A 14,933-nucleotide genomic window follows, 5' to 3' on the forward strand; every position below is an offset into this window, starting at 1 on the left:
CTCCTGGCTGATTTATATTGAGAGCAGGTGGTGACTACCACAAGGCTATTTCCTTAGGTTAGGAGGCTGTTACAGTTTCCCTGTAGCCTATCTCCCTGTAACTGTAGGGGAACCTGCACGCAGAAGCTGTATGAACTCCACTCCACCATAACCCTAAACACAGCATCCCCCCAAAGCCTCCTTCATTTTAAAAGCCAAACGAAATGATAATTGCAGATTTCAAAGATGACAAAAAAAATATCTGTTTTTATTATGTGAAGGATATACCTTAAAATACAGGTCAAAAACTCAAAAAGGAATTATTCAGATTCTTTTTTTGTAAATCATACAGACATCATCTTCATGACAAAAATATTTTATGCTCAGATCCCTAGGGCACTAAATTGCAGTATTTATGGCTTCAGTGATATCCCCTAGTAAAATATATTAAATTTGCACAGGAAGCTACAGAGTGCCATAAATCTTCCTTCAGGAAATCTTCCTGTAGCTCGGTTCAATTGCAGATAACAAATGTATTTCCACAAATCTATCATCAGTACTTGGCATACATGTGAATAAAACATGCAATTCTATGGAGGTTTTGATTTATGTGCATCATCACCTTATAGATGAGAAACGTAATTTCCTGATTACTTCACAAAAATGGTGACAGCTTCGTACTTGGGAATCAGCTCTGCAGTTCAGCCTTCTACTTGTACAGTTCCACTGCTCTGAGGTTCTTCCGAAAGAAGTAAAATGAGAAGTCTTACCTAACTCAACCCGATTTTGCCCTCCCTAGGATCTACTGACTCAGACCATGACTGACAAACCAGTGGCGCTCAGGTGAAGCCTCTCTCTAGTGCCCCAATATCAACTGAAACCAACAAGGTTATGTAGCCCCATCCAGCCCTCGGACTGAGAAGTTACCAGTCCCTCCTTCTGGCCTAAAAAAATACTTTATCATGTATGTTAAATACTGAGCTCCTGGTTCCAGGTAGTTAAGTCAGATTTCCCAATCAGGTTCTTAGATGGATTCCACTTACAATAAGCACATAATGGTTAACACAGAGACAGAGGAAAGCCTACAACAGCTTCCCATGACCTAAAGTAGAAGCTGGTCCAGATCAAATTTAAGCTTATTTTCCAATGGGCAGTCATCCAGACCACAAAAACTACCACCATTCATAGACTGCTGCTGTGCAGCTTCAGTGTCCAAGGTTTTAAAATTTCATAACATTTACCCTTCACATAAAACAATTTATACAGTACATTCAATGTAAAACCCTGTACTAATACACCATTACATCTGAGATTTCAAAGCTTACAAAACCCAAAGATTAGGTTAAGGCTTCCACAGCAACATGGAGCCCTGGCCTCTTTAGTTTACGTGTTATGACAAGGTACTCCTTTCGTGTGATCCCACAGCACTTAGAAATGTGACAGACTATGCAGCAAATGAGATGGGACATTGCTTATCTTACAACCACCCCTTCAATCTATGAAGCACAGTTTTCATTTGGAAATTTTATTACAGCCAGCATTTCATGAGTAAGATGGTAACTTGTCAGTATGTAGAAATTCCTTACTCCGTACATACTATACTGCATATTTACAACAACCTCCTTTCTGAAATACTGGTAGTTTATTAAGTACTGGAATGAAAATGAGATCCAGCAGCTTTTTTGTTTTTTCTCCCTCAGTACATCTTGGAAAGTATTTATTATGTTCTACAGAGATGTATAGATTTATCTAGGTTTTCCATCCAAAATGTGAAATAGAACCCTGAGATCACGTTTCTCACCATCCTAGGAGGAGGAATTAGTATGTTCTGTTAGAGAACTAGTTGAATGGGGTGCAGCCTGTGTATATCCACAACAGGGTAAAAAACATTATTATCTATCATTCTATTTGATAATATGTGCATTTGATACTTGCATCACAGAGAGGAGATATGGTTGAACCTGATCCCCGTTTTAAACATCTTTACCCTGAAAGCTTGGGACTGCAACCCTACATAGCACTAGCGAACTGTTGGGAAAAACTAATGTTTAAAAAGCTCAACATAAAAATTATTTGCCCTGAAAGCTATGAGTGCAAAGTAATAGTACACAAATCTGATGTTGTGAGAAGTGCTATGATCATAACTAGGCCCATTCCAGCTCTGGTGTTGAGGATAAAGTCAAATATGGAAAGCACATGTAAATACATTTGCTCTGGCTGATACACAGCAGCGAGGACAGGCACCCAGCAGCTGTTATGCCAAAGCCAAAGGAACACACAATACCCAGTACTGCAGACAGAAATTTGCCTATGTAGCAGAGGTGGCATAAAGCAGGGACTGGCACCAGTGCTTTCCTCAGGAATATGCTGCTGTATAAAGAGGCTCAACAAGTAATAAATACTCTTCTCTCACGAGACCCCCACGTGGAGTACTGCAGCCAGATCTGGGGTTCCTAGTACAACACAGACATGGACCTTTTACAGTGCGTCAAGACAAAGGCCACGAAACTGCTCAGAGGGCTGGACTGGGAGAGTGGGGGGTGTTCACCTCAAGAAGGGAGGTCTCCAGGGAGACCTCATTGTGGCCTTACAAACCTTCTTTAAATATTGAAAGACAGACACAGGACAAGGGGCAGTAGTTTTACACTGGAAGAGCATAGATTTAGGTTAGATACAAGGAAGAAATTCTTTACTGTGAGGGTGGTGAGACACTGGAACAGGTTACCCTGAGAAGCTGTGGGTGCCCCATCCCTGGAAGTGTTCAAGGCCAGGCTGGATGGGCTTTGGGCAACCTGATCTAGTGGAAGATATCCCTACCCACATCATGGGGGATGGAGTAGTTCTTTAAGGTCCCTTTCAACACAAACCATTCTGTGATTCTATTATCCTATGGTTCTTGAAATTCCCTTGGCAGCTAACTGCTGCGTCCAGTCTAACTTGTGCACTTCAAATGCAGTAAGCAAAATCCTTGTTGAGACGTTCCCAAGACACTCATAGGTTATTCCTGCAGCAGAAACAATAGCAGAAGCAATTAAAGTATAATATTGGAGCAAACTGGCATAGTACAGCAAGAATTACAGTTATTGTTATTAAACATAATACGACTGACAAACCTTTTGACTATCAGCAGAAGCTGAATTCAAGCTGTAATACACTTAACAGTAATATTCAGTGTCAGCAGCAAACTAACAGAAGATTAATTTCCTCAAAAAGCCACTTCATTGTAACTTGAGTATGCACATCTGAATTTAAAGAAATGTGGCCACACAAATGCCCACAAAATTGCTTATACTAAATATTCTTGTTTTAAATAACTAAAAAAAAATAATCAATCCACAATCTGCACATGCAATTGCATATTTAAGTACACATGCAACACAATGTGTTTAAATTTTTTCAGAATACAATGCTCATAAAATGGAACTTGTTTCTCTTCTTAAGCAGAGTAAGAAATAACAGTTTTCCCAGTATAAACCATATTTGGTGGTGTTTTTTTTTTCTACCAAATACTCACATAAGTATGTACGTATAAAATACATGAAATCAATGGAGACAACAGTGAGTCTTAATTACTGAATGGCATTAGATTCTTCCTGAAATTCACTAGGAAGCAGTGTGGGGTTTTTTAAATTATTTTAAAAGTCTATTCCCTCTCTTCTTTCCTTGCACAGAAAGATGAACACCACCAACATAATGTTCAGACCACATAATCTCAAAGACATAACAGAAGTCTGTACAAAAAAAAAAGTGGGGGTGGGGAGAGAGGAAATTTGACACCTAGCATGATTTAATGTGCTGTAGGTCCTGCACTGAGAAAAAATGAACAAACAAAAATTGGTGATTCTTCACATCAATCAAGCTGAGAAACTCACTGCCATAGGATAGTGAATATAATTAGAAGCTCCACAGCAAAGACAGACTCAGCAAAATCACAGGGCGGGAGAAGGGGAGAATCCATCAAAAGCTATTAGACACAAAGGCACCATCCCCATCTCATGAAGTCCCTGTAGCTCAGAAAATGTGGAATATCATTGTCAAATCCCGGTAATATCACTGGATTCAGCTAACATGACTGAGGGCTTCCAAGTGTAAGTAAAGGGGAAAAATTACTCAGTACTGCTAATGAGTCAAGGAATACAATCAGAATGCAAGAAAGCAAAGTGTACTCAGAACATTTTTAAAAAGTTTACTTTAAAATTAATATACCATAGCTCACAATATATAGTACATACGCACTACTATGCATACAGGTACTATACATTACATATGCAATTACATATGTAAGAGCATATATGTAATGTATTCACATCTGTAAAATGGAAATCCATATCATGATAAATACAAATTCATGACTTTGCCTTTAATTTCATGGAGGTATCATGTTTTGCTGCATATTGCTAAAGTTGTGGATATTTAAATGTTCAACTAAAATAATTACAGTGCAACTCACATAGAAAAACTTTCATTTTACTACATTACAAGATGTAGCAGTAGACTGTTCATCTGAATCACCTGGACTGTATTTTTTCCACAGAAAATTTTCATTTTTTTTCCAAAGAGAACTTTCACACACTTCTCTCTCTTCTGTCACTGGGGCAGGAGGTGCTCTTTCACATAGCTTCTCTATGACTGCTATGTCTGTGAGCTTTTTGAGGCTCTCCTCATTCTGCTCATTCAGCATGTCCCAGAAATCTTTTGGTCTCTCCTTTGATTTTTCTACTTGCCCTGAAGGGAATCTCCTTGGTGATTCTGTAGGCCCATTTCCATCATTTCTGAAGAGGTCATTGAGAACAGAGGTATCTCCAAGTAAGTCCACAAAAGACTTTTTCTTACAAGTCTGAGCTTTTCTCTCCCCATTTTCTGACTGAGACAGGGATCTTTTTCTTGGCAGCTGTGTTCCTTCTGCGTCCTGCTGTCCTTCACAACTTTTTACAGGCAGCACCTCAATTATTTCTGATTTACTGCTTAATGAGCCAGATGCCATAAAATCCTTGAATGCCTGACTGTTTCTCCTTTCGATATGTTGAGTAGCAACAGTGGGTGATTGTTTATATTTTGCATCAACACACACATCTTGCAAGCAGGAGTCATTGTGAAGCTGCTCTGCTTCTCCTTTACAGCTCTGCTGGCTCCGAGTTTCTGTAGTTCCATTCAGAAGTAGTCCTTTAGCTGATGAAGATCTAGACTTAGATCTTCCAAAATTAACAATAGATTTTCTTTTTCTAGAATGTGTTACACTCAATTCTCTTTCCTCACAGTTATGTAAAGCTTGTGCTGGTATTTCAGCTGGGAAGAAAAGCTCTATCTCTGGATGCCTGGAAAGGTAGAATTCCTTCAACATCTTCTGCCTTGTTTCTGATGTAGCTTTTGCAATATGTTCTGCAAGTTCTTCCATTGATCCCATATTAAAGTGGGATACCATTTCTTCAAATTGTCTCCTGTAATTATCAATAAAGAAAACCACATTAAACACCTTTAACTAGAAACAAAAGCAGCTTTCAAGCAAGTAATTCAATTTACCTGCTTTATATATCCTGGAAAGTAATCACTGAAAGTAACTTCCTTATTAGGAGCACTGTTTGTTTTTATTAGCAAAGAGAAGAAAGAATAATGACCTTAGAAGAACTGAAGTGACTTCTGAATGCCACACTCCAGTGTGGTTTCCTCAGTTTACAATTCGAAGACTTAACTTCCAGTGTAGGTAAGATAGTGTATCAGAGGACCAGATTTCAGAAGGTATTTAGCCACCAAAAAGATGCAGATGGAGAGATAGCTGGGGGGCCGGGAAAAACAATAGTAGTTGCTCAAACTCCTTTTAAAAAGCTTGCTACACAAGAGCTGGATAAATACATTCATTCACAGGAGATTGGGACTGTCCCCTCCATCCTATCTAGTGAGCTACGTAATATTTATTTCTGCTAAGTGGCCAAGTTCTAACTGAAGGAGCAAATCCTAATTGAGTTAGCCATAGTCTGGGGTCAGGTAGCCTAACTGGAAGGCTGGAGAGGTAAGTTTATGCTCCCTTGTCAGAGAAAGGATATGAAACATCTTGCCTGTCCAGTGTGAGGGCTCCAATAGGCAGTGAGATTTAACCCTGTTTAGCCTCAAATACCGCTTGACAGGCTAGCTCCAGCTATACCCTTTATACAGGCTGACTGCAGACAGCTTCCCACTCCACCTTGCTACTGCAACACAAACGGAGGCACCTCATCATCTTCACATTCATTTACAGCACAGCCAGATGTACTACAAAGTCTAACTGAGCCAGGTGCTAACAGATGACTCGCTTCACATTTAAGAGTCAACATGCTTTAAGCTTTTTGCTAGACATGGCTTTAGGATCTTGGAATAATAATCTCAGTCTCTTCATTGCCTTTGAAAAATTTACCCCAAAAAACTATTGATAACTATGATTACAATTCTGAGTATTTTTAGCATGAAGGGTTCTCCTATATCTGCCTCTCAAATATTTAGAATTTTCAGTATCTATAATAGTAAGCACATCTGGCATTTCAACAATAACAGTTTGGATAGCTGAGGCCAGCAAGCTAATATGACAGATTCTGAACGTTTACAGGTATTACCTAGATACCAACCCTCATGCAGTAACTTAACTGTTTCAAGGCCAGATTGCAAATATATACCAAATCCCAGTTCTATGGGTTTGCCTAGTTAGCTACAGCTTTCTGCTTCCTATTTCCACATACCGTCTGGCTAATATTATTGAACTTCTATCTCTGTATGAATGGAATTTAAGTATTTATATTAATAATAGCGATAGTCTGGGGAAAAAGGAAAAACGGGAGATAGAAAAAGTATTATCTTTCAAAAAATGAGTGGGGAGACAAAAACATTAAAAAATATCAAAAAATGTTGAGCCCCATGTTAAAAAATAAACATGAAGTCCAATTTTTTTTTTCAATAGTCTTTCAATGAAAGTGATGAGATCAGGGCAAAACGAGTATGCAGTCAGAAGCTCACATTATAGAAACAAGAAATTGTACAAAGTTTAAACACTGGTTTGTAGTACTGCATGATGCACACAACATGAACACTTGTGGTGATGACATCTGCACAGCTATGTAATATACATAGACATTAAATCAACACATTACAGTGATCTGTGTGTTCAATTTGTTTTATTCATCAATTATGGCACACTTTGTATAGTGTGAGTGGAAGATTCCCATTAGTTCTGCTCTTCCCATAGAAAATAATCAGAATTCCCCAAGTATGGCTGGAACAAAGACAAAAGCAACTTCCCAGAGGGAAGTTCATTTCAACCTTAGAATTTTAACTTCATCTCACCAAAACAGTCTTACCTGCGGATTCCTTTCGGTGTCTTCCCAAGCAAGAAGATGGTTGAACCTACTCTGTGTACTTTTTTGTTTTTCTGGGTAATAGGATGCATAACATACAGGTGATGTGGATTACTGTTTGTCAGCATTTCTTGCCCTCCCTTAACAATGTTGTTCTCTGCTGTGTCACCTTCTGAGTCTTCCTCTTTTTTCTAGTAAAATGAGACATAGAAATCATCAAAACAACCATGTTTCTGACTTAATGATAAGTTCTATTGTGCCCAATTCTGCCACTTTTAGCTAGCACTCAATGGTTTGAATGTTAAGACAGATTCAGAGCTGCAGTGTAGACTCCCTGCTCAGTCACAAACTTCCAGGGACACTGAAAGCAAGTCTTGGGTTCTCCAAGAGTAAGGTGGGCTATTTTTCCAAACAGGTTAATTGTGAGCTAAACAAAAAATATCTAATTTCTCTAATGCAAAAACAGGGGTCGTACAAATACTTAATCCTGCCACAGGACCCAAATATCAGTTACACACTTCAAATATTACTATAAAACAGAATATGTCCAAGTCTTATCTTAACAGATACATAAACGCTTCCTGGATTCATTTTATCAAGATTAGTGGATTATTTGGAATCACTACTTCCTGCCTGTCAACATATGTTACACAATTTTTGCACAGTATATGTTCAGAACTCTTAGTTAATTCAGCTATTTAACACTTGAAGAAAAATATAAATAATCACATATTGAGAGATAACAAAGTTAAGGTAAAAACATTTTTGTCAGTATCACAATTTCTAACACAGTTATTCAGAATTGTAAAGTACTTTTGAAAGAGGTATCACTATAGTCATGTAAAGGAACAAGAAAAAAATTGCACAACAGTTTCAATAATGGTAAGATTAAAACATTAACAATCCTGTGACGTTTCTTAAAGTGAGAATGTCAATTTTAAATGTAATAGCTATAAGAAGCTAATGTTTTGATCAGTTCCAGTAAGATTGTGCTACAGATCAACTCATCATGCACTGACAGTCAAAGTCTTGCACAAAAATATAATCCTATCTACACTTCAGTTATTTCTCAGAAATTCTCATAAAAATTTCCCCTTGGCCAAAAGGCAAGCCAAGGAAAATGCAAAAATTGTGTTTGAAGAGCAGGGAAAAAACAGAACACCCCCTCCCAAAATCATATTACCTTCTTTTTTCCCCCCAGATGAGATCAGCAGAAAGAATAAATGCCCAGTCAGTCCCCCTACTAATGTTACTTTAAAGATGAAAACACAAACTGTGTTCACACCTTGTCATCTGCAGTTCAGAATTTGGTTTTGGATCTACAGTGTTTCTTCCCAATGTGTTTCTATTTGATCCATGTCCATTTATTTCCATGGGCTGTTCACAATGTTCTTGAGCTTTAAGATCTTACATCTGGTCTCAATCCATTACTTAGGCAAGTAACCTCAAACTAGTATACAGAGAGAGATGTTAATATTAAGGGACCTACAGGCATACATTTTCACTCTAAGCTAAATGCACAACTCCAAAGATTAGAATTTCACTGTACTATTAGAAGTTATATTACACAAGCTGAAGCCAAGACCACAATTAAGATAAAAACCCTATCCTCCCAATAATGTTATGATGATAGTAACCAAATAAAGACTGAATTAGCAGATGTTATCTACAGCATAAGAATTCTCAGTTATCTTGCTAATTCTGTATACATTTAAGATGTTTACATGTATTTTTTTATTTAAGATATGCATGGATAATATAGAACTTTACTTGGAAAATCTATTTTTAAAAAGCAAGCCATGCTAGTTTTAACATTTATTGTTAAATACATATTTATTTGGATGGTATTTACATGAAAAATATTCATAGTATTTAGATCTTACTGTAAGACCTAGCATATTTGTCACTCTGTCAGGAAACCAGGATTGTGCAATTTAATTCAAGCCAGCATAATCTGCATAGAATACAAGCCTGACCATGTCAATGCCTGTTTTAAAAGTATTTGAAACCCCCATAAACGTGCATCCATCTACCTCTTATTAAACAAGACCAAAGTATATGAGGCAGCAATACTTTGGTCTACACATCTGTTCAAACATAGAAGACTGAAAAACTCTTTCGGAAAAAAGCCAAATGTTGTAAACACACTGAATGCAGAAAGGACTGCTAATTGCAAATAAACTCACAAATGGCATATTTAGTTCTGGAAGTACAACATTTTCAAGCACAGTGACCCACACTGCCACACCTGAAAGAACAACATCAAAATACCACCATATACACACAAAGAGCTCCTCTTCTACCTAAATTAACTGCTTGAAGTTTTTTCCTTAAGGTAGAAAAAATTACTATAAACAAGTTGCCCCAAGAGCTGCAGGAACTAATGCCAGTGAAACCTCATGGCTACTGTGAGTTAGTCTTGAAAAACTTATCTTGGCTCTCTGGAGCAAAGCCAATTGGTGAAATGGCACCCAGTTAGGCTGAAACACAACTGGCTCTGTTGAAATTGTAAACATTTTAGCAAGTTTGCCAACTTAAATCCAGCTCCCAACTCCCAAATCCAGTAATTTCTTTTTAAAAAATAATAAATATTTTGTCAGCAAAATGATAACACTTCAGGTTTTTTTAAGATGTCACCATGTTCACTAAAGGTCAAATCTGCAGTTTGTTACTCTGAGCAATACATGGATGGGGGTCTAGGTAGAGGTAAGCTTTACACACACAGGTGAAAAGTACTCCACGGATCTTTTTATTAGCATTACCAAAAAAAAAAAAAATGACAATTTCAGTCAATGTTCCAGCACTGTCAACTTCCCACTGCTTTCTTCTGAATCTGACTTCATGTGTTACTCCCCTTAATTCTTCTCTTCCATGGCAGACTTCTTTCTGATTCTTTCAATGTTTGCCTTTAACTCACTGATTGAAATCTACTTCACAATGAAAAATTCCCTTTCAAGAGCTTTCTATTTTCTGTTCCTCAAGCACTTCCTCTACGAAACTATTGTGTGTGCCCCCCCATTATTTGCCTCTACATTAAATCCCATGTTGACTTTACAGCACTGGCCTTGCTCACCTGAACTATCATACACCTCATATGCATAAGGCAATCTCACAAAGCAAAACTGAAATGAATACAGTATGATTCAGCTGGGAACCTCTGACTCTTATTCTTACACTATGGGAACTAGGGCATTTAATCAATTATTGAATGTCAGATCCTTTATGAATTAATAAGTGTTATGCATGGAATAGTAAAGGAAACAAAATCCTTCAACACAAGTATTCTGTACATTTGGAAGTTCAAATTATCTTTGTTTAACTTAAAGTACTCCATATTAATTAATGTAACTACGTAAGTACAAGCGTTGCTGAACTTGTTGAAAGAACGTTTTAATGATGTAAGATCTGACTACAGCATTTTCAAATCATTACTGGAAAACTGGAAAGACAACAGTGATCAGTCCATAAGCATCTCAGTACTATAAGGTAACTGTGATTCAACAGAAATAAAGAAGAATTAAGAACAAGCCATTTTTTTTTTGTCTAAAAAAATCCAACTCTTTTGCCAAATAGCAAGTCTGGCATTGCTTTATGGTTCAGCCATGTAACTACTGGAAAATGTTAATCAATTTAACATAGGGAGTAGAAAAATAGTCAAAAAGCTAAAATGACATAAATAGTGACTAAAGTTCTTTCTCATGGAATTAAGATTCCATCCAGTACCTAAACAAACAATAGCATGTTTTTCTCTCACATAAAATGTAAATATGCTTAAAAGTTTCAGCTACATGATTATGGGCAACTTATTCTGAATGACAACACTAAAATCAGAGTACAGAAATCCAAAAGCATTCTTGAAAAACATTGTACCATCAAACATATACACATACTGTATGTTAAAACATATTCTTCATGTACTGCATAGCACATCATCTGAAATACATAGCCTTCTGAAATACATGACACAAAGCTAAAGAAATACTTAGTATAGCATACAATATCTGCTGTACGTATTTTAAAAGATTTTTTACAAAAAAAAGGACAGCAATCATGAAAGCAGTTAGTCTCTACTAAATGTTTAGCTACATTGAAGACTGTAAGTATTTGCAGTGCATGTAATGAAATCTCCACTGTTCAAAGTAGAAAAGTCTCACCTGAACTTGACCACATACTTATTGGTAGTCTAATAAATTAAATGTGCCTATACTAAATTACCTGTACTACCATCATACATTTCTGTATTCTTTACATTTTATCCTTCCTCAAACCAGGACCTTAGCAGGGGGAGAAAAAAGGTGCAGCAGAATAATGCCTTCGACATCAAAAATGAGATTTTGATTGAATTACTGAATGTAACATTTTTACTACTTTATTCAACTTTGTGCACTTCCACTTTGTCAGAAAATCTTACCAGAAATTTCAAAAGAAATAAATTTTCAAAGGCATCCCAATTAGACAAAGGCCACAGATGCAAGTTGTTTTGTACACAGCAACATTTTTTTTGATTCAAGAATTACATAAGAAAAAGTTACACTACAGAAATAGCCAAGTAAATGGAAAGACAAAGTTAATGAAAATACAGTAGAATGAAATTGTGAAGTGCTATTGTGAAACTAGTGAAAATAATATGCAGAAGTGCAGCTATTTCTTCCTGTTTTATCCTCCTCCTCCTCCCCCTTCATTTACTGCACCTTCTCTGAAGAGGCTTTCCACATAATGTAACAAGAAACAAGATGGGATTATTGTGCAGCTCTGCAGAAAATAGTGTTTGAAGTATTTTAAAAACCCAGGAACTCTTACCATGCATGAAAAAATACTTCAAAGAAAGCATTTATTTTCACGTTTCATGTTCCATTTAGTCTATGGATTTTTCAACATAAACATATTGTTTCTTTTTTTAACCACAGATCTTTTCCTCCATTCCTTCTTTTGTAATCTATGTCTCTTCTTCTTAAAAGTACGTATCAAGTTTTGGATACCAATGTTTCCCATTTCTTTGAGTTGCATATTATATAACGGCTGTAATCAAAAGTCCAGCAAAAACGATAGCATCTGTACATTTAGAGTCCCACAGCAGTTCACATTTAAGGGTAATTCTTTAAGAAGAATGAAAAAGTGCAGCTGAGCATCAAGCAAAAAATTTTAAGTGCCACAATGCAGCAGTCACTTCCACTTAGATATTCCATCTTGAATCTAAAACAACTCCTGGATATGTTAGCTCCGTGTGACAATCTAACTATCTCTTGCTGTGTTTAAAATGGAAGTTCTAAAAACAGTATACACCTTCCAAAACCAATTTTTGTCTTTGACAGTACAAAACTTCAGTATCCATTTTTCCTAGAACAAGCATAAAGACTTGGCTCAGCACTCTGCAGAAATGAATGCTAATCCACATATAAGCATCCTCATCCACATATAAGCATCCTCAAACATGACTGAGACAACTGGCAACCTTAGGCCTGTGACTTCCTCTCTTTAGACCAGGGGTCCTCAAACTTTTTAACCAGGGGGCCGGCGCGGATGCAGTGGCAGGCAGCCATCTGCGGCTGCTTGGTTTCCCCCCCAACCACCCGTGGGGGGCGGGGGGCAGGGGGGTCTGTAAATACCGGGGGCTGGATTGAGGAGCCTGGGGGGCTGTATCCAGCCCGCGGGCCGTAGTTTGAGGATCCCTGATTTAGACCCTTCAAGCAAGACAGAAGAGAACAGTATTCATCTTTTTTAAGTCCAGCAAGATCAAAATGCATGGAAGAGCAAGTGAGCAGAGGCTAGGAGTAAGATGAGAAAAAATATTCAGGAATACTTGTTTTTTAAGCTCTCTCACCCTTGCGGCAATTCCTCAAGTCACCGGACTTGGAGGATAATGAACTTCCTTCAAAAGCCTGAATTTAAAGTTGAAAACATGTTTGCATAGTTATTCTTTAGCCATAGTTGTACTGCATCCAATTATCTTCCTCTTTTACTGCCTGACTACTGAAAGTGTCACTATGGCAAGTGTATTGCTAGATACTGCCTCCCAGTCCGCAATAACCCTCCCTGACTTCCCTGCTCACAGCTGAAACAGTGTTAACAGGCTTTTCTCTTCAGTTATGCATGAAACCACTGCTGTCATATATCCAGGATACTTTCCATTGCAGTTTCATTGTTTGTTTTCGTTTCTAAAACAAACAAGAAAGTTCTTCTCAAATCTCTAGCTGCCTTGCAGTCACCGAAATCATACAAAAGCATGAAACACAATGAATCCAGTATGACTGTCCTCTTAAAACACAGCTTACAAGCAAGTAACAAAACTTTACACCACATTCTACTTTGTGTTTTCCCACCCCACTCAAAACCTCAGGAAACTCAAAACTTTCCAGATACACTGTGAGTTGCAGTGGGTTTTGGACAATTGTTCAGGTGATACTGCATTTCAATGAATTTATCTACCCTAATTACAATTCTAAATTATTTCAGTTGATCTTTTTTCCCCTTTATAGTTTTCCTTGGTTTGTTCCCTGGGAGCTCTTCCTATAATATGTATGAATTACTATGACTTTTCTATATGCTTTTCTTGAACATATGCTCCTCTTAAACAGTGCTTTTATTTTATCTATGTTTTACCTACTTTCCAGGACATACAGAAATACCTTGAAATGTTTGCTACCTGAATGTTCTTTCTTGGTCTTGTTTGCTTCTCTCTTCTACACATGTCAAAAAAGACTTTCTTCCTAAATTGTTCTGCACGTCAAGGAAGACAAAGTATAAGTGTCCACATAAAATTCCATGTAGTTTCTCTAAAAATTAGGTCCATATGGTTAAGATAATAAAATAATTTACCAAATAATGAGACTGTCTCCTAATTTTACCATATTCTTAAGTAAACCAGAACTGCTTTTCTATCCACAGAGGACATGCCACTGAACAAACTATGTACTTCAGAGGGCTATAGTAAGTTACACATTCCATAGTTTGAAATAAGCCTGAATCTTACCATATGTCAGAATGATTTCTGATGTGGACATTAATTTTCCCTCTGAATTCTAATAGTCATTACCTCAATTATCTTAGAAAATGAAGTTAACCTTAAAATTTTAGAATACTCTAGGACAATCACATTCATACTCAAATTTTCTGAACTAAACAAAGCTACTCAAGATGTTGGCTATGACTACAAATGTATCTAAGATTTGATAGTATCACAGCAGACCAATAGCTGAAATATTCCTCAAGCTATGAAAACTGTTAAAACTTATTCTGGGTCTGAATTTCTCCTTCAAAATATTCTGCCAACAACAAGAGACCAGCATTTAGCTACACCTGCTAATAAAAGTAAATACATTTTTTCAGAGTAATGTGAAGTTATTTTCCCCTCGTGGTCACATCTAGCTTTTCTGCTTGTATAAACTGCGACCAAGGACATTCCATAAACTCTAATCTTTTGCTTGGTAGTGGAGAATTGACTACTAAGTTGACTGAGGACAGACTGTGTTTCTCTATTTCACATTTACTTCTGAGTCTGTTTCTTCTCCAATCAGGTAACAGAGCAAGAATTTCTTACTGGGAGCAGTCACTTTCTTGCACCAAAAACCCGATAGTAAATCAACACTGGTATTACTACCGTTGAGAATGAGACAAGATAATCAGCCTGTCTCAGAA

At 37.2% G+C, this 14,933-nt stretch overlaps 1 protein-coding gene across 7 annotated transcripts in view; it reads right to left on the reverse strand.

Annotated features, from left to right (window-relative positions):
- Positions 1-4,145: 4,145 nt before the first annotated feature.
- ERCC6L2 (ERCC excision repair 6 like 2) overlaps positions 4,146-14,933 on the reverse strand; it is a 58,040-nt gene continuing 47,252 nt past the window's right edge. For 4 of the 7 annotated variants that reach the window (XM_040579180.1, XM_040579181.1, XM_040579182.1 and 1 more), the window contains 2 exons: positions 7,302-7,489; positions 4,146-5,417 (listed from right to left, as the gene is read on the reverse strand). In XM_040579180.1, coding sequence (XP_040435114.1) covers positions 4,442-5,417; positions 7,302-7,489 — 1,164 coding nt within the window. In that variant the 3' untranslated portion in view covers positions 4,146-4,441. The other 3 variants (XM_040579183.1, XM_040579188.1, XM_040579186.1) reach the window with 3 other exon arrangements.

The sequence above is a fragment of the Falco naumanni genome, chromosome Z (genome assembly GCF_017639655.2).
Source record: "Falco naumanni isolate bFalNau1 chromosome Z, bFalNau1.pat, whole genome shotgun sequence".
Lineage (NCBI taxonomy): Eukaryota > Metazoa > Chordata > Aves > Falconiformes > Falconidae > Falco > Falco naumanni.